Genomic DNA, 17,670 nt, shown 5'->3' with positions numbered 1-17,670 from the left:
CCGGGACTCTCCGCGTGGGCCGATAACAGCCCGAGTCCAGGAATCTGTAAACTCGAAATCCGTGACGGGCGACGCGAGGATCGAACGACTTTAAGAGACAATCGTTGTTCCGGCGAAGGTCGAAAAAAGGGAAAAAAAAACCAAGGGGGTCTTTCGGACTCGCGTATCGACGCAGCGTTATTAGGCGAGCCCTAAAAGGAGAGCTCCTTTCCGACTGGTGGAACACCTCCCGGTATCTCCGGGTCGCGGATCCGGGAGGTGGCGCCTTCGTGAATCATAGAAGGGGGCGTGGACGCCCCCGAGGAGGGGAATTCGCTTTCTACGGTGCATTTTCCTTTCCAACGCCGATCGGCGATCGAAGGGGGATTTTTCATCCGGGGAGCCGCGAACGCGCCGAAAGCGGAGGTCAATGCGAGCACTGATAGCAGCGGCGAGGAGAAGGACGTCTCACCCGGGAGGCAGAGGCGAGCAGCGGGGAACGCGCCGGGCCGCCAGGGAGAAGAGGACCATCCATCGCTTCGAGAGGAGCGGACCTCCCGGATGACTCGGTTTGACGACCGATTCGCGGAGAAAGTCGACGCCGTGCCCGATTGCGCAACGAGGACGAGATCCACCGGCTGGGTCCTCGGTTACGTGCGTTATGCCCGCGAGGTCGGCCGAGGCAAGGCTGGCGGACCGCAGGGGACCAATTAAGGCCGCGATCGCGTCGATCGCGGATACGGCGCCGCGTGGGCGAGTCCTCGGATGGTCCTGGAGGCCCGCGGTCGTCGCCGGGCCGGTCCTCGAAAGAGCGCCGCGAGTTCCGCGCGAGCGGGGGCTGCGGCCCAGGGTCGCGCGTGGGCCCGTTCGGGCCCGTGTCGAGCGGGGACGAAGGTTGCCCCGTAGGTGCCATGGGTGCCGTAGGTGGGGCCGGCCGAGATCGGTCGAGCGAGCGGCCACTTTTTAACTTGCTCGCTTTCGTTCCGCCGTGACCAGTCCAGTTTGCGCGGTACCCCTGCCGAGTGCGGAGTTCACCGGGAGACGGAAAGGATCCTCTGCGTGCCGGCCGGCTCGCCCCTGGACCATTGCCTGCACCGAGGACCAGACGTCGAGGAGACAGGATGATGTGCTCGCAGACGGCAGCTCTGCGGAGGGCCCTCGCCCTCGCCCTCGTCCTTGGCCTGGGGAACGCTCAGTACATCCGATCTAGGGTCTTGTCCTCTGGTGAGTTAGACGTGCTTAGGGTAGAGGGTACTTTATATTAGAGTATTGAAGTTATCCTCCCGGTGTCTTTGGGTACGTACTGTAAGTTTAATCGAAGCCCACTGGAGAATGGAGCATCTGGTTTGACGATTAATTCCAGGTATTAAGGGGCTCCTTCGAGGACGTGGATGAACAATGGGTGTTGGAATTGCTGTCGTGGATGATAATGAGAGAGGACTCGCGCAATGCTTCGCCGGTTTCCGGCACGTCGCGTTGCGATTCTCAAGGCGTTTACCTGTACTCGTTGCGGGGGTTGTAACGCTTCGTTCCTCACTCCTGTGGACTAGTTTGCTGAATATTAATGTGGGATTTTTATTGAGCCTTTCGTACCTGAAAGAAAAAGTGGATAATGGAAAAGAAAGAGAAAATAAGCGCAAAGCCCTGGAATGAACGTACATTTTTGCAAGCTGGAGTTGGAATGAACAAAAGAAACGTAACATTTCATAATAGATGCTCATTTTTTTACGTGGATACCTGTGGATTTTATCAAATTCCTACAGTTATGGGGCATGTTTTAGACTTTTCAAGCATCCTCACCGACAATTCCCAATTTCACGAGGTTTTTCATTTTCTTAAATGTCCCCTGGGAATTTTGTCGCGCAGGTTTGCTTCCTGTGTGGATTTGCGGCATGTCAGGGAATTTCCGCATAGTTGTATAATTCGATGTATCGTAATTGGCAAGAGAACGGAAATCCATGGGCTTCGATGTGAACGGGGTGGATAAAAAAAAAATGAAACGGGAGGAGCTCCAGTGCTTTGAAATTCGGAAGTCCCTTTCCGACTTCCGTATCAGTAATTGCGGGGGGGAAGAAAAGACGAAAAAGATTCGACCAACTGGTTAAGCAGCGGAACAGGTTAAGGCCCGTGCGTTGGTTATGCGAGCGTCAAAGTCTACGACTGGCCTCGATGCCGTCACAAGTATAGGTTTCTAGGTAAGTCTTGGTAGAGCCAACCGACGAGTAATCTCGGCATTACGAAATTCGTCCGTAGGTGGATGCGACACCTACACATGCGGAACCAACGCGAAATGCACCATAAGTGAGGGTCGCCCGGTGTGCTCCTGCCTGAACCTTCACATGGGAGATCCCCTCGTCCGCTGCGTCCGCGTCGAGTGTTTGAGTGAGTAAAAAAGAAAGGAATTTTAAAAGAAATCAGTAATCTAATATAATAAAGAAATACTTGAGGTGAAGTGAAACCCCCTCAAATCAGTCGATTAAATAAGACTTTTGTTTTAAGGGTACTGGGCGTTTATTACGTATTTTTGACGAGAATGCTCACTTCTCGCACTTTCATCTCACGCGTGTTTAGTCACCGAATTACGTATTCACTATATGAAAGAACGAGATCACTAGCACTTACGATCTAGTAATATTGCAAGTAAAGGTACATATCTTGTAAATCGAAAATTGTTGAGAGGTAGTGGGTTATAGGCAGGAAAGGCGGGAAGATGGAAAGCCGTTAAAAGTAAAGAAGAGGACTCGAGTCTATCTATATCTTTTTAAATATGTATTTCATTCATGTTTACATGTACTATAATTAGAAGTTCAACAATATAATCTTCTTATCATGTCATGTAAGCATGAATTATTTAACAGTTTTTAATGTTTAATAATGTAATATTACCTCGCAATAACAAATACTAACCTGTACATTCTAGTATATTCTCTTTTTTCTAATGGAAATGGATCTGAGGCATCACGTAATTCCCTTCTTCTTTTAATAAGGTTATTATTATGTCCTCGAATACGATTATTGCCAAAAATAAAAACGCCCAGGAGGTTTTCCGTTTTGAATTTCGGTGTCGCAATTCGTTGAAGATGGCGTTCATGGCGCTTATTTTTCTAACTTTTCTTGTATGCTTCACCATCTCGCTTAAAAATGTGTGGCGAGCCTTTTCATATGAATGGTCTCGCATTTTCACCGCCAAAAACGTTCCGTAATACCGTAAACTACTCATTTTTCATATTTTCGTTTAATTTGCTTTACGTAATAGACTCCCTGGATAGAAATGTCTGAAACTTTGACACGTGACTCGTGAGCACCTTGGAATTATCCTGATACTTTCAAAATTTGAATTTTCAAAAAAAAATTTTTAACAGCCCAGACCGGAGCCGAAATAGTGTCGAGTTCTCATATTTCGATTGATATCCAATTAATGAAGGCTCTGATATGAGAAATGAAGGGATCAGGACAATTGTACGACAATTTAGAATACTCGGGTAATCGAGAAACTCGCATTTGAACGGGATAAAGGCAATAAAGTGTCTTATGCGCTTGTATGCTAAAACAATGGTAATATGAGGTCTCGTAGTGAAAATTTATTCGACATGGATATCACAGATGGCGCAGGGGGTTACTCTGCAGTCAATTAGGGTCTCAGAAATCATGAATACCAGGGGATTTCTTTATAATTATTGTACGAATACGACAGATGGAGTATGTACAATACTCAACATTATTCGACACAGCTGTCAATATAAAAAAGAACGTCGGCAATGTAGATATTTAGAAAAACCTCTTTTACCGACGTCGTTCAAGTTTCCCGACGTGTTTCACTTCACCTTAAAGAAATAACACCTACTTCGGAAAAGTAAGCTATGGAAAGAAAATGTCTGAAATCCTTTTCGTTCCAAAGCGAGCTCATAAAAGTTTCAAAAGTCGAGAAAGCAATTTTGGTTCAACGTTTTGCAATATTTCTGCGAAAGAATTTCACTTTCTATACGACCGAGGTAGCAAATTGTCGTTTCGAGGAGAAAACGCTTGGGGGATATATTTTTTTTTGGCAAGATGTTTTTTCTACGAAAGAATTTATCCCCACTTTCTTGCAGGGGACTAAAAAAGAACCGAAATGAATTCACGGGAGAACGGCGTATCGTCCGAAAGTGTGGCGATTGCCTTCTGGGGAGTTGCTCTTACGAGCTGACTTTCCATTGAACGTTATGGCTTGGAGAAAAAAAGAGAAGCTTCCTCGTTTTTTGGAACCGAGGTTTTGAAATCGATAATTGTCGCTATACATTCTCTGCGAGTCGGGATTCATGATTCGTTGGATGTTTTTTTAGTTGACGACGACTGCAGCGGCAGCAGGGCCTGCGTGAACAATAAATGCGTCGACCCGTGCGCCGGTTCCTGTGGGATCAACGCCAAATGCGAAACTAGGAATCACGTCCCGATCTGTTCTTGTCTTCCTGGTTACACGGGCGATCCCTTCAGCGCGTGCCGGGTTGCCGATCCTCGTAAGTCGTCGAGTCTTTCCTCTAATTCTTCGCCTTCTTCGGCTCTTGTTATATCCAAGGACGCCGTAGAAACTTGAACAAGAAGGCGATACTAAATTAATGATTATCTGACCTTCTAGAGGCAGCCTGCAAGCCGAGTCCATGCGGACAAAACACGAAATGCGACGTAGTCAACGAGGTGCCGGTTTGCACGTGTCTCTCCGGGTACAGGGGATCCCCGCTGACGGGATGTCGCCACGAGTGTGAAAGCGACTCCGACTGTTCGAATCACTTAGCCTGCTCGAGCAACTTCCGCTGCGAGAGTCCTTGCAAATGCGGCGAGAACGCCAATTGCGAAGTCATCGGACACCGTGCCAAATGCACTTGCCCGAATGTAAGTCCGCAACTACATAGAGTTAGGATTTAAAGTGAAGTGAAATTCTCTTGAAATCAGTCGATTCGAATGCAACACTTTTTTTTTAAGGGTATTAGACCAAACTGTTCGAAACTTTGACACATCACTCCAGATCATCTAAGAATTGTCCTGGCACATTCAAAATTTGGAATACGGAAAATAATTTGGCAATTTTTAACGCAGATTTTAACGCAGAATAACAAATGTCTTTTGTTAAACATTTTGTTTAAAATCGCTCGATTATTTTTCACATTAGGGTTAGATAAAGTGATAACCATTTACATATATTATAACATTATTTTTATTATTTCAAATCATCCTTTGAAATCTGATGGCGTCCATCAAAAGATATAATTTCTTTAGTGACATAATGGTGGTTTTATATTTCAGGCCAAAATATATTAAATTAAACTAATTTCTTTTTAATTATTTAAATATATATTACTGAAGAACTTAATGTTTTTTATCATTGACTTACGAAAACTTTATTTTTCGAGCGTTTTGACTGAAGGGTCCGTAAATCGATTACCGAATTGCTCATATTTCGTCCTTTTTTCTCCCAGAATTGGCTGGGAAGTCCATACGTAAGCTGCCGACCGGAGTGTAGCAGCCATGGCGAGTGTCCTCGCGGCAAGCCTGCGTGTCTCTACCAGAGATGCGTGAATCCTTGTGACGGTGTCTGTGGGATCAACGCAAACTGCGAGCTGAGAGGTATTACTCCTGTGTGCAGTTGTCCCAGGGACATGACCGGGAACCCCTTCGTCAGCTGTAGACCCTTCGAGCCTCGTTAGTATCAATCGTGCTATCGTTTAGATTGTAGCGTCCCCTGGAACAAAACTGATCCTGGGTGATGTCTCTTTTAGGTGATCTCTGTGAACCCAATCCTTGCGGAGCCAATGCCAAATGCACTCCGGGTCACGACAACACCGGAAAAGAGAGGCCCGTGTGCACTTGCCCCACTGGGTACCTCGGGAACGCCCTGGTCAGCTGTCAACGAGGAGAGTGCCTGACTGACAACGAGTGTCCTGACAACCGCGCCTGCATAGATTATACTTGCCAGAATCCTTGCACCGGCCGCGAATGTGGCCCGACAGCCACGTGTTCCCCTAGACGTCACATCGCTGTCTGTACATGTCCGGATGGAACGCGTGGGGATGCCGTTGTTACCTGCAATCCTATCAGCTCTCGGTACTCCCTCGCATCTAGAGCCTATTGAATAGCTCATTAGGTGTTCGACTATCCTTCAGCGAGCGCGTATCAAGGAGTTTCGACTAGAAAAGCGTTTTGTGACCGGCACTGTATGCTGGTGCGAGTCTGAAATCGCTGTCCGAGATCGGATTGTTTCTATTTCTGTACCATGTGTATATAATGCGGTCGCGGTGTCGGTGCGTTGAAACCTTTGGGTGAAGCATGATTCACAATTGCCGCTTAGTCGAGATCAAATGGATTTTATTTGTATAATAGTTTGTATTGACGACCATGAGAGTTGCTTATGATGTACGGTATGTACATTCGAGATGCTCGTTTCGGGACAGTTCGCAGAGGGACGTATTAAATGATTATTATATCGTCGATTGAAATATATGCAGTTTTGGAATATGTATATACAAAAAAATTGATCCTGTGAAGAAAATGTATTGCAAGTAGTTAATAGGAACCGTTTTTATTGCCATATTATGGTTTCTCTACCTGAAATTAAATTGAATAAATAAAAAAATGCAGGGTATATCATGTATTCATGATGACTCTTTTTTTATTCGGGAGTTAAACTAATTAAACTTTTTACATTTTTTTTACACGAATGTTACTATTGCAATTGCTAAGTAATGTTATGTTCATTAATGATTGATTTGAAATAAATGTAGTATTACTTTTATCACTGAATGAAAGGTAGTTAAATTAACTATTTTAAGTACATTAATAAAAAAAACTGGGTAGAACTTCGAGCTAAATACGTTTCAACGAGATTTAACTTTCAGAGTTCTTACGTTTAAATTGAGTTGTGCGATTTTTTTCAGGGGAAATACAGAGGATTGCATCGATTTTTGAGGGGGATTGTGTTATTTTCAACAAGTTCTCAGGCTGTTTATCCTCCGCCGAATTTTTTTCACACTTGCATTTTCATCTGCCCTATGGACGAAGGCATTAAGGACCCATTAGGGATATTTTAAATGAATGTAATAAAATGTAATATTTTTAATTAGCCAAAGATGATGGAAATGGGAATGATTCATATGTGCAGAAATGTCTCAAAAAACGATGCTAGTGTCTTTTCTGCTGTGGTTATTTGTAAAACCTAGTACATTATTTTAGGAATGTTCGGTTTACTGGATATATTTCAGGGGAATGTTCCTGAATGATCCAGCGCCATCTCTTGTACAGAGTGTACATACATGTATATTCATAAATTCATATCAATTCTCAGAAAGTAAACTCATGTCACTTGCTCCGAGTAATTGTGGTTAGGTTATGTATGCACATAAGCGGTTCTGTTAAACAGAGATGAGCCATCTCTGTGTTAAATGAGATACTATTTAGATATAACCTAATATATTTTATATTATTTGTTTAATTATTAATTATTTGTATCTTACAATGCGCCCTAGAAAGTTTAGGCTTCCTTTTCTTGGGGACAGGTAACAACTGACACAATTTAATCTTCAATAGAAATAAGCATATATGTATACAGTTATTTATGTTTATAAAAGTTATTTATTGATTTCATATATTATGTCTGTCTGATTATAGTGAAAAAGTAAACTATTTAATGATTGTATACTTTAATTTTTTTAGCTCCATACATGCAGATAAGAAAGTTATAATTGTTTCAATATTTGGGAAATCTCATTTCTTTGCTAAAGGATACAAAACTGAAATACTAAGCTCGGTACTCCAACCAGATCTTTTAGAAGAACCAACTTTAGAAGATGAGACATGGGTGGCTATTTATTATTAAATGATTTCTTTTCATATTTTGAATGAATTGAGAACTAATACCTTTGTACGCTTGTAGTGCGAATTGGAAGGATACCATAATGTAAAGGAACGGATGGTATTTTTACATCTCAGAGGACTTTTGGATGCTTATGCTATCGTCAATGAATATGACCGCTTTATGGAGAAACAGGAAGAGAAAGATTTTCTCAGCATGTGGGCACACATGCGTGACAGATATGCGCGAGCATTACTTGTTCTATTTCATATGTCACACGTGGTCGTATTGACACATCCTGTACATACCTTTGATTACAGTTATATACATTTATTTAGAGCTTTAGAATTAGTAAGGTAAGGATATTTCATTGAATTTATCTTAAGTATGTAAATCCTAAATATGATTGTGATATTTTTCTTCAATAGGCAGAAAACATCTGCTCAACTTTCCGAAATACTTAGTCATATTCCTAACTTACCTAAAGATTGGATAGCGAATGCAAGACCTTGCCCACCCAGAGTATTGTTTTATTTTGAATCCTGTCCAGGAGTATTTCATGACCCAGAGAGTGGAGCCAAAGTTAAAAGGCTGGAACATTCTCTCGAAGATCAGATATATAATGTACTTAGGAAAAACCGCATTGTGACAAACATCAGGTGATGGAAAACATTCACAGACATTTATGGCAAATAACTATGTAAATTCTAATGAATAATTGATGCATATGTAGTTCAAATTCCTTATTTGCGATTCCGGCCAATCAAGAATTTGTATATGTACATACTGACTCATTGGGGTCAAGAGATACTTTAGGACGTACAACGAAACAACTAATACAAAGTTGTAAAATTGGATCTGGTAGCACTGCTTCGAGAAGTCTTGCCAGTCTCGATTCAAATCTAGTCCATGATTCTGATACAGGTAAGACATAAATGTCTCCACCTTCCGTCGTTTTTATTCCAATCCCTATATATGATTAATTTTCTCTTAAGAGGGCCGTTCTTTTGGAAATTTTCTCCGCCAACATGTAAACTTGGCGTTTGCCAGGGGCTTTGACGATAATGTAGGACGGCACTCGCTTCCTGCACACTTTGAGGTATTTATTTATTGATTAACTCCTTAAATTATTATTCTCAAGGTAGTAATATTTATTTTTTCCATTAGATACCTACGTTGTCATTGTTTTTCGAAGCAGCAAACAAGATTTTCAATTTTTTCGTGCGAGGAGTCGACAAGGAAGTGTCTGCTCTACATGGGTTGTTGGACACTGATGTCAAATTCAGTAGAAGTAGGTGTGGTAAAGTACTACCCCGAGCCTTGCAAACCTATCAGGACAACCTTCCGCAGCACTACACAAGGTAATAATAAACAAATATAATCAGTTTTCTGGTATTTCGAGCTTCATTGTATTTGTATTCATGTGAAATAAAATTTGAATGAAGGGCTTATCATGAGAACAAACTGGCTCATGCAATGGCTGTCTTTGAGATGCACGCGAGAGGACCCCTTTTCGAGGAGTTCAGCGAAAAATTACAGTCCGAGTGTGAAAAACACTGGAGAGCTGGTAGACGAATGTGCGAGGTTCTATCGCTAACAGGAAATCCTTGCACGAATCCTATTCATAAAGGCGGTAGTGAAGGGGCAGGTGGTGGAGAACAAGTGGAACCTGGAGACGAGGATAGGTACGGATACTAATAGGCGATACATGAATTCCACAGTGTCAGCGATGCTAATTAAATGATGTTTATTCGAAATAATGTTTAGTGAACTTCCGGTTATGGAGCACTGCAGTGGCGTGCGTTATGTCTGCGCTTGCAATTGCGGTAGATGTCAGGGACCACGGGATGATCCGTTCAGTTTGAAACAGGCCAACTACGATTACTTCCAAATGCTGGCTAAGCAGTGCGGTTGTGCTCAGCTGGAAAGCATACAGTTCCCGATTTTCCAACCAAGCACTCATAACTTCAGGTAGGCATTCGGGAAAGCAGTCGCTTCTTGTCGTTTAGGTTCTACAAAAGGGGATTTTTCCAGGGCGGCCCAACTGTTCTCTGCCACCAGACGAAAGGACTCGCTTTCTCGAGGAGAATTGTGGACTCCACAGGGTCAAACGCAGCAGGCCTGCAGCTTGGGCGGAGTTGGACCCGTCAGCACTCTGCATGGTAAATGCATGTACTTTCTGAGGTACCATATTGTGTCTGAAAATACTTTGTTACGATTTTCTCACCTGCGTAGTTGTCTATTATCTGAAAAAAGTGCAAAGGATTATTGGTTTTATTAATGAACGCTTCATTAGCGAATGATAGTTTCTGGCCCAGATTGTTTAGTGGCAAGACGTTTTTAAGAAAATCCGTTACACTAACTTTAAGACATGTGAAGGGAGACGTCGATGAATTGATGAGTGGCAATGTCATTCTCAAATCCTTACTATGAACGATGGGACAGTAAAAATCCTTCCATCCGGAAGATAAAATCTAATGCGTTATTTGGTTTTGTTTGATCGCTGATCTTCGACTGAAGACGACATAACGACATATGAGAGTGGAGAACAATCGCAGCCAACTAGTGACCCAACCGTAGAAGACGAAAAGGCTAGTCCAACGCTTAGCGAAGCCCATAAGGTCGTGATTCGAGTCTCTGATGCCGATACGGATAACAAAGGTACATCTTTACACCGAGAATCGGGCCTTTTCTAATGCGTTGATGCATAAATAATGGCGTTTTTTTTATACGTTACGTTACGTGTTAAAAACGTCATTACTTATGCATCAACCTAATATCAAGAATCGTTTAAATTAAGTCAGCGACAAAACCTTCGGTAGAGAAACCCCTGGTGAGGCAGCCGTCAACGACGGAGTATCTCCCGGGCATGTTACACACCGAGTCGCCATCGGGTTTGCTGCCCAGATTCTCTAGCTGGTCGCTCGTCTGTCTCGGGCCTAGCAGTCTCTATTCTCATAATCTAGGACTACAGCACCAGGCCGGAGTTCTCGCGACCTCGGCCTTCCTATTGCCATGGGACGTAACCGTCAGGTACGTCAAGATTTCTGCGGTAATGATTACTAATGATCCCCCATTTAAGTTAATCCGTTACGTGAATCATTGCTGTTACGTTTATTATTATTTATGAAATCCTAGATTGGAACATCAAAAGGAAAGGGGTTCTCTTTGGCCAACAATGGGCGAACACAACACACATGGATACTGTGCGAGAGGTAAGAGCTTCCAGAATGCCAATACTGTCCGAGGACGAAAATCCAAGGGTGGCAAGGAATTCGTCGTCAAGATATTCGTCGGCGTTGAGTACGAATGTCCTCGAGGGCACAGATTCATGGCCTCGGCCCCGGACAAAGTTCTGAAGGCCACTGGAAACGGCATTGTCAAGGATAGCGGCAACAAGGTCACGTCCAGCACCGCGGATATGCCTTTATACTTCCCTTGTCCCTGCAGGTTTGATGATATGCGTAGTTTGAATAGTAAATAATTTTATATCAGGCCTATATCACGATGACATCGAGTTGGGTTTTAGGCAGCCCAAGCCGTTGATGGCACAGCTAATGAGGATCCACGTGGTAACGCCGAAAGCTCCGGTTCACGTCACTCTGAATCCACGAGTACAGCCTGGTCCACCGCCCTGTCCAATTTTCGTTACAGGATGCGAAGAGCCTATCAAACTCTCTCAAAGTGCCTACTGGGTACTGCGTTTACCGTATCCTTACATTGCCATAGTTGTACAATTGTTTAATTATGCGATATTGTTTTTTTTTAATGATATTTGGGTTTTTACTGTGGCCTCTTTTCTTAACTTGAATTTAGTTATGTCTACATGGGCGATAAGGGTCCCTATTTGCCGCCGAAAGACCCAGTGCCAATCACGCATGGTAGGCTGCTAGCGGGAATGTATGGTATAAGTGAAGTGGTGCCGGAGAAGAAATGAATGAAATGGGAAAAATTACCAGATTAATTTAATTCATTGGATATGCGCAATTCACAATTCAGCCCATGGATGAACTCAATACTTTCGGTAATAAACTGTCCTTAGAATTATTTAAGGAATAAAGAAAGTTTATCGAAGTTTTCTTGGACCTCCCGAAATTCATTTCCTAAAAATGAATTTTAGTTTTATTCAAGTCTTATAAGATTTTTAAATAACGGTTATTGAGATTTTTTTTATCATGGAAATTTGCTGTCAAACTTGATAAACTACTGCAATGTCATCTGGTGGTGAGTAATAAGTTCTACATTTTCCAACAATTAAGCAGTCGTCCTTGAAGCGTCATTTCGCCATTGTTTAATCCATCGGACAGCACGACGTGGTAGAATATCATATTATCTAATCTGAAATTACATGCCACCCACTTTTGGAACATTAATACTCTCATTTAACCGCATTGACACATTAATTTTAATTATTTAAAATGATTTTATTTCAGAGTATGTTTTATGAGAAAATTAATTTAAAAAGATTATTTAACATCGAAGGGGTGTTTGGGGAGGATTTTTTACAAACGTTTAAAGTTACCGCCATCGTCATGTCGATGTCACGTCAGATGGCGCTGCTAAGCCGATATTTATTCATCGACGGCGTTGCGCGATGGAGCGAATAAGAGATTTTGATTGGCTGCAGAAAAGAGCGCAATGGGGGAACTTCTGCCGTACGTTTTCTGCAGCCAATATAAACCTCTTGTTTATGCTTTGTCGCCCGTCGTTTGTCGTTGTAGCCTGTTGAAATATCGGCTTGAGACGGCAAATTCTTGGGCTGGGTTCTCATTAAATTACCAGTTGCACTAATTTCTGTTTTTGTTTGGGCCGATGTTAAATTCTGTAGTGCTTTTGCCGTTATCTCTGAATCTCGAAACATGGATCGATTAGTGATTTTTATACGATTGTTTTACTTAATAGTATTTTGTGGTAAGGATTGTTTTAACCTGTAAAATAGTTGATTACTCATTACTTATACGTTGCATTACTCATTCATAGTTTTTCTGTCAAAGCTAAATTATATGTATTTATTTAGTATCCATTTATTATAAGATAAATTTAATATAATCCATTCTTCGATTAAGAAATAAACTTGCTACATGTTATAAATATAATGTTCATTTCAGTCTCGACGTCCCTGCAAGACAGAGATTCCTGTACGATTCCTCTGATTTTGAGAGGATCATGGTTCTCATGGGAAAATGGGCATAATACGTTGACTGAACTAAATGCAGAATCCATGACTAATAGAGGATATTGCCTAGATATGAAAGAAGACTTCCATGTCAATTATACGTTTGTATTTCAAAGAGATGTATGCTATCATTGTGTGAAACTTATTGTCAGGACTGTTAATGTATTGGAAAAACTGGAAAGTATGTATTTTTAATGAATGTTATGCTGAATTAATGCTTTTTTAATTTTTGTAATCATGCATATATTTGGACGTTAATTTATAGTGAGCTGTATAAATTTACCTCGTGGTATGCCACCAACTGTTGAGAATGTATGTGCTGGGTTACGTCCAGATCAGCAGTTAGTTACGTTATTTTCCGAGAACTATCATCCAGTCAATTGTAGATCTTCTTTGGAAGGAGTATGGCAGTTTGCTTACCAGGTAAGAACTATATGAATAAACATTTTCCATTGATTAAAATTGTATATTAATATTCCATATTATGTATGTAAAATCTATCGTTTGATATTACAGAATCGGTTTAGATTTACTGGTGAATGTGATAATCCAGATGCGCAGATACGTTCGTGTCAAACTGCAGGCACTCAGTTTCTTATAACTAATCAAAAGTTCAACATTACATACAAGAAATGCTCTGGCATGAAGGGAACTTTTGATGGCTGTGAGTACAAATTAATTATAATATTTCTGATTATGGATTTTGATCATCATTTATTTTGATGTGATAATTTTATATATTTTTGTGTCAATAGTGGTAGAGTACAGTTGTCTTGGTGATTGGTTTGTTGACAAAAATCATTTCTTTGCGGTGGCAAATACAAAGGAGTCTAGAAAAGATGAAAAATATCGGTGCTTCTTAAAGAATCGTGACGATGATTTATATATCGGTGTATCAATTACTGCAGAATGTAATACATTAAAGACAGTTGAGAAGAGTCCTGAGCGTTTGAGAGTGACGCCTGTAAAAGCTGAAGTAGTAGAGCCAGGCTGTCGTTTGCCACGAAATATGTCAGGGAATTGGATAAATACTGCCAATATCGATGCTGATGTTTTTATCAATGAGACTCATATTATTGAAACCTGGTATCCAGATGAAGGCCGTTACAGACGAACGATTTATGTATGCCGCGAACAACGAGATACGAGAGTAATGATGGCACGATTAACAGTGGATGGATGGTATGAAACTTTGATTGTACTGATTTCATGAAACCATTATACTGTTTGAGCTGGTTAATTAATAAGAATGAATTATTTTTTATAGTCAAAAGGATTATGTATGTTTTGATTTTGTACCTCAACATCACAATGTTATAAGATATCGACGCGGAATGGCTGTGATCAAAGACGATTTTTTTACAGTATGTTCTTGGGTACAATTTCCCAATAAAGACAATTGGAAGTACGATCTATTCCTTGGTAAGTTTGACTTGATTTTAATCTTAAAGAATCATTATAATATTTGAAAGCCTTGAGAGATGATTAATGGTTTTTTTTACAGCAAAACATCCTGTACCTGTTAGGTGTCCAATAGCAGGAAAATATATGTTTAAGCAGAAAGGAGATGTACTTTTTGAAACTAGAATTTTAGGAGGGGTAACTCTTTCGCCTAGGCCCAATGTTTATTGTAAACAGAACATTTCAGATTTTTCTGTATGCGACACAGATCAAAAAGAAATAGCAATTGACGAGACATATTGTCTCTCGGTGGACTACCTGGGAAAACCAGTAGACATCTACAGTAAGTTTGTGCATGTGAAATAAACTCAGAAGATTCAGATGCGTGTATCAAAGATATCAGAGATACGTGTACCTCTCTTGAAATTTAATGCATTATTGACCGAAAATATACTTATTTCTTCCCACACAGGTTTGCCGGACTATAAAATGAAATGTATCGGCTTTTGGAAAGAAAATCTGAAGTCCTACTTGATTACTTATGATGAATTGGACCCTTACAGTAAATATCGTTGTTGGGTATATCAGAGAGCAGATTTAAACAGGGTACTGATGTCTCAAGCAATCGGACCGTTTTGTGACTTAAAACAAGATGTCACAAGTAGCAATTATACGGAAGGAGCTGCTGTCGCATTGGAAATGGAGGTAAAATAATTTTTTAATAGCATCAATGTATTAGAAAATATAGATATTTACGATATGGTACTATTTATAGGAATACGAACGTGAACGTGATCAATGTCCTATGTACTTTGATGATGGCAGCAATCCTTGGTTACAAAGTGAGAATTTCATCAAGATATTTCACTATGGAAGTTACGGAAATTCGATTGAACCTCGTGCCTTATCAACAGGTTTGATCGTTGTCCTCTGTTTATATCTCGTGTATCTTTAAACGCGATTTTAAATTTTACGAGTTATCTCGTGTACGCGGCAGTTCATTTTACTTGGATGGTCTCGACGCCAAAAAATTGTATAGTCGATCCATTAAAAGCATTGTTGTATTAGTAGACACAGTGTTAGAAGGAACAGTCAGTCGCAAGAAATATTTGTCTCAAAAGGATTTCACAGAGAAGCAAACTATATGCATCTATTTTTATATTTCATTTATTCAATTATACATCTTTTATTGTTATACGTATGATTTAAAATTATATTCAACGATCAAAATGTGTTGTATTATAAAGATCTATTTGGCAATATATTTTATAAATATATTTCCTGTAGCTGCAAGGGAATATCAACAGTCCAGAATTGATTTTATAGAAGCTTCTCTGGTTATCCTTTATTTGATATATAATACAGTAAAAGCTTATGACTGTATTGATGATATACTAAGAATTGTAGCACATTCCGTCCACTTTATTTAGATAAGTACAAGTTTTTATATTTTTATTACGAGTATATAGGAGATGTATAAGTTTTGGAACTACTATTTTTTATTAAGTTCAACAAAAAGTAGTTTATAACTGTGACATTCCAAGTGCGAACATTTCCGAAGGAATCTTGCTCTTGCTGTAGGACTTGCATGAGAATAGAATTATTTTGTACATTGTATACAATAACAATAATTAAAAGACAGAGCGTACTTTGTATTATATTTACTGTTTTTATTTTTAAACAAGACCAATGCCATTGATTGATTCATTCATTGTTAAAACTGGTTTATCACAATGACATGAGCAACATTCTTAAAAACCTTATGACCAAAACCTGCATAAATAACTAAGCATTATAGATTTTTGTTAACTCTACACATAGAAATTAAGTTAATATTACACCTTTTACTGAGGTCAGTTTCATCTAGTACTCATAATTGTTCATTATACTACAAATCGAGGTACAAATATCAGTTCAAAATCATTGATCTTAAATGATGTGTAACTAAATAAGGGAGAAGTACATTGCAATATCAACTATAATGCAATTATATAACACATTTTTACAATAAAATAGATGGAGTCTTCTCTTAACTGTAATTTATTTCGTCCAGCTAACTTTAGGTATGTCAAAGTGTTCGGTCAAGCTGTCCAGATGTCTGTTAAATTGTTCAACTCGCTGCTTATGGGTCATTGAGGCCTTTTGTTTTATCCTCTCGGTTTGCTACAAAAATATATCAATTTATTTAAATGCAAACGTACTAATCTAGAACTATCTAATAAAATCAATATGAGTTTAAAGTATGTGAATGTTTCTTCTGAAATAAACAGAAAGTAAAATATCTTACCATTTTCTCCTGCATTTTTTGAAAAGCTAACTCAGCTTTAGTTCGTTTAATCTCCACTACTTGAGGTTTCTCTTCTTCTATTATCTTCGATACTTCGACTAATTTCTTCTGCTTCTTGTCCTTACGTTTTTTCCTAACAAAGCAAAAATATTAAAAGAAAATTAATGTACAGTAAAACATGATAAAGAAGAGAATAGATACCAAAAATCTACTATATTTACTCGTTAAACAATAACAATATAGAAATGGACTGCTCAATTTATTGAGAATGGAATTAACAGTTTTTAATTTTTTTATTTTTAATTTAGTTCTTAGAATGCCTAGTATTAGAAGTAATGAATTAATAAATAACGTGAAAAGGAATTACTTTTTAGCAACAGATTCGTCTCCCTTGAGTTTTAACGCACCCTTTGCTACATGGGCATACGGGTCGTCATTATTCATCGTTGTGTCTGGCATTTTCACGTTCTTTTAATCGAAGAAATTAGAAAGAATGGAAATGTCTTCTTTCTGGTGAGAAGTTTGGAAGAATCAGTTCTACAACCAAAAATTGTTTGACAGTCGAGAATATCAGATTCCTGCAATTACGTGCAGAGATGAGTTGGGAGACTGCTCACGGGCAAGATCGCGTGATCGTGTCCTGTGCTGCCCCCTGGTGGTTGGTGCGAGCGGCTAACGTACTTGCCATTTGTTACCCCTAAGTGGCGGCGCAACTGGGCGTGCTCCTTTGCCGGTGACGTCGTCCAATCACGGAGTTGGGTCACGGCCGGGGATTGCGGTCCGGCCGGCGGATCGCCAGTTGCCTCTGAAAATTTGCCGCGATAGGATGCCGTCAAAAATTAAGAAAATGGCGGGGGGCGCGAGGGCAGCGGAAGCGAACACAAAGGTGGAATGCAGCCAGAGCCAACGGCGAAGGGAGGCAGATGGAGAGGAGGCCAGAAACCCCAGGTCTCTGCGGAGGGATCTCCTGGGGGAGTACCGCCAGAAAAAGACGAATCGTCCCGT

General features: G+C 40.4%; 4 protein-coding genes across 4 annotated transcripts; 3 read left to right on the top strand and 1 right to left on the bottom strand.

The window, feature by feature from the left end:
• The first annotated feature begins 919 nt into the window (after nucleotides 1-919).
• Nucleotides 920-6,515, top strand: LOC105694653 (neurogenic locus Notch protein). Its single transcript, XM_012415519.2, has 6 exons — nucleotides 920-1,203; nucleotides 2,233-2,361; nucleotides 4,302-4,475; nucleotides 4,595-4,848; nucleotides 5,433-5,655; nucleotides 5,733-6,515. The coding sequence occupies exons 1-6, from the start codon at nucleotides 1,101-1,103 to the stop codon at nucleotides 6,083-6,085; spliced, it is 1,236 nt and encodes a 411-aa protein (XP_012270942.1). The 5' UTR covers nucleotides 920-1,100; the 3' UTR covers nucleotides 6,086-6,515.
• An 828-nt stretch (nucleotides 6,516-7,343) lies between these two features.
• Nucleotides 7,344-11,865, top strand: LOC105694652 (protein SMG8). Its single transcript, XM_012415518.2, has 15 exons — nucleotides 7,344-7,505; nucleotides 7,663-7,807; nucleotides 7,883-8,157; nucleotides 8,230-8,460; nucleotides 8,535-8,725; nucleotides 8,797-8,900; nucleotides 8,969-9,162; nucleotides 9,247-9,486; nucleotides 9,569-9,772; nucleotides 9,836-9,963; nucleotides 10,322-10,462; nucleotides 10,624-10,834; nucleotides 10,940-11,251; nucleotides 11,331-11,510; nucleotides 11,618-11,865. The coding sequence occupies exons 1-15, from the start codon at nucleotides 7,465-7,467 to the stop codon at nucleotides 11,736-11,738; spliced, it is 2,718 nt and encodes a 905-aa protein (XP_012270941.1). The 5' UTR covers nucleotides 7,344-7,464; the 3' UTR covers nucleotides 11,739-11,865.
• Nucleotides 11,866-12,513: 648 nt separating this feature from the next.
• On the top strand, nucleotides 12,514-16,038 carry LOC105694740. Its single transcript, XM_012415683.2, has 9 exons — nucleotides 12,514-12,712; nucleotides 12,910-13,158; nucleotides 13,243-13,400; nucleotides 13,494-13,641; nucleotides 13,733-14,159; nucleotides 14,245-14,399; nucleotides 14,482-14,721; nucleotides 14,851-15,083; nucleotides 15,154-16,038. Exons 1-9 carry the CDS (start codon nucleotides 12,661-12,663, stop codon nucleotides 15,331-15,333), a joined length of 1,842 nt encoding a protein of 613 aa, XP_012271106.1. The 5' UTR covers nucleotides 12,514-12,660; the 3' UTR covers nucleotides 15,334-16,038.
• Nucleotides 16,025-17,271, bottom strand: LOC105694742 (protein FAM32A). The gene is made up of 3 exons (XM_012415684.2): nucleotides 17,033-17,271; nucleotides 16,666-16,798; nucleotides 16,025-16,541 (listed from the first exon to the last, which is right to left on the bottom strand). The coding sequence occupies exons 1-3, from the start codon at nucleotides 17,122-17,124 to the stop codon at nucleotides 16,419-16,421; spliced, it is 348 nt and encodes a 115-aa protein (XP_012271107.1). The 5' UTR covers nucleotides 17,125-17,271; the 3' UTR covers nucleotides 16,025-16,418.
• Nucleotides 17,272-17,670: the final 399 nt, after the last annotated feature.

Source organism: Orussus abietinus, unplaced genomic scaffold (assembly GCF_000612105.2).
Source record: "Orussus abietinus isolate OABI.00-Male unplaced genomic scaffold, Oabi_2.0 scaffold77, whole genome shotgun sequence".
Classification (NCBI taxonomy): Eukaryota; Metazoa; Arthropoda; class Insecta; order Hymenoptera; family Orussidae; genus Orussus; species Orussus abietinus.
This window is presented reverse-complemented; position numbering and strand designations above follow the sequence as displayed.

Bases quoted from the DNA above. Each gene is read 5' to 3' on its own strand.
- LOC105694653 (XM_012415519.2), top strand. From the start codon at position 1,101: ATGATGTGCTCGCAGACGGCAGCTCTGCGGAGGGCCCTCGCCCTCGCC. The intron at 4,476-4,594 runs GTAAGTCGTCGA...CTGACCTTCTAG, and splicing joins GTGCCGGGTTGCCGATCCTC to AGGCAGCCTGCAAGCCGAGT. The intron at 4,849-5,432 runs GTAAGTCCGCAA...TTTTTCTCCCAG, and splicing joins CCAAATGCACTTGCCCGAAT to AATTGGCTGGGAAGTCCATA.
- LOC105694652 (XM_012415518.2), top strand. From the start codon at position 7,465: ATGCGCCCTAGAAAGTTTAGGCTTCCTTTTCTTGGGGACAG. The intron at 8,158-8,229 runs GTAAGGATATTT...TTTCTTCAATAG, and splicing joins AGAGCTTTAGAATTAGTAAG to GCAGAAAACATCTGCTCAAC. The intron at 11,252-11,330 runs GTTTGATGATAT...GTTGGGTTTTAG, and splicing joins TACTTCCCTTGTCCCTGCAG to GCAGCCCAAGCCGTTGATGG.
- LOC105694740 (XM_012415683.2), top strand. From the start codon at position 12,661: ATGGATCGATTAGTGATTTTTATACGATTGTTTTACTTAATAGTATTT. The intron at 12,713-12,909 runs GTAAGGATTGTT...TGTTCATTTCAG, and splicing joins TTACTTAATAGTATTTTGTG to TCTCGACGTCCCTGCAAGAC. The intron at 13,159-13,242 runs GTATGTATTTTT...GTTAATTTATAG, and splicing joins TGTATTGGAAAAACTGGAAA to TGAGCTGTATAAATTTACCT.
- LOC105694742 (XM_012415684.2), bottom strand. From the start codon at position 17,124: ATGCCAGACACAACGATGAATAATGACGACCCGTATGCCCATGTAGCA. The intron at 16,799-17,032 runs GTAATTCCTTTT...TTGCTTTGTTAG, and splicing joins GACGAATCTGTTGCTAAAAA to GAAAAAACGTAAGGACAAGA. The intron at 16,542-16,665 runs GTAAGATATTTT...ATATTTTTGTAG, and splicing joins AAAAAATGCAGGAGAAAATG to CAAACCGAGAGGATAAAACA.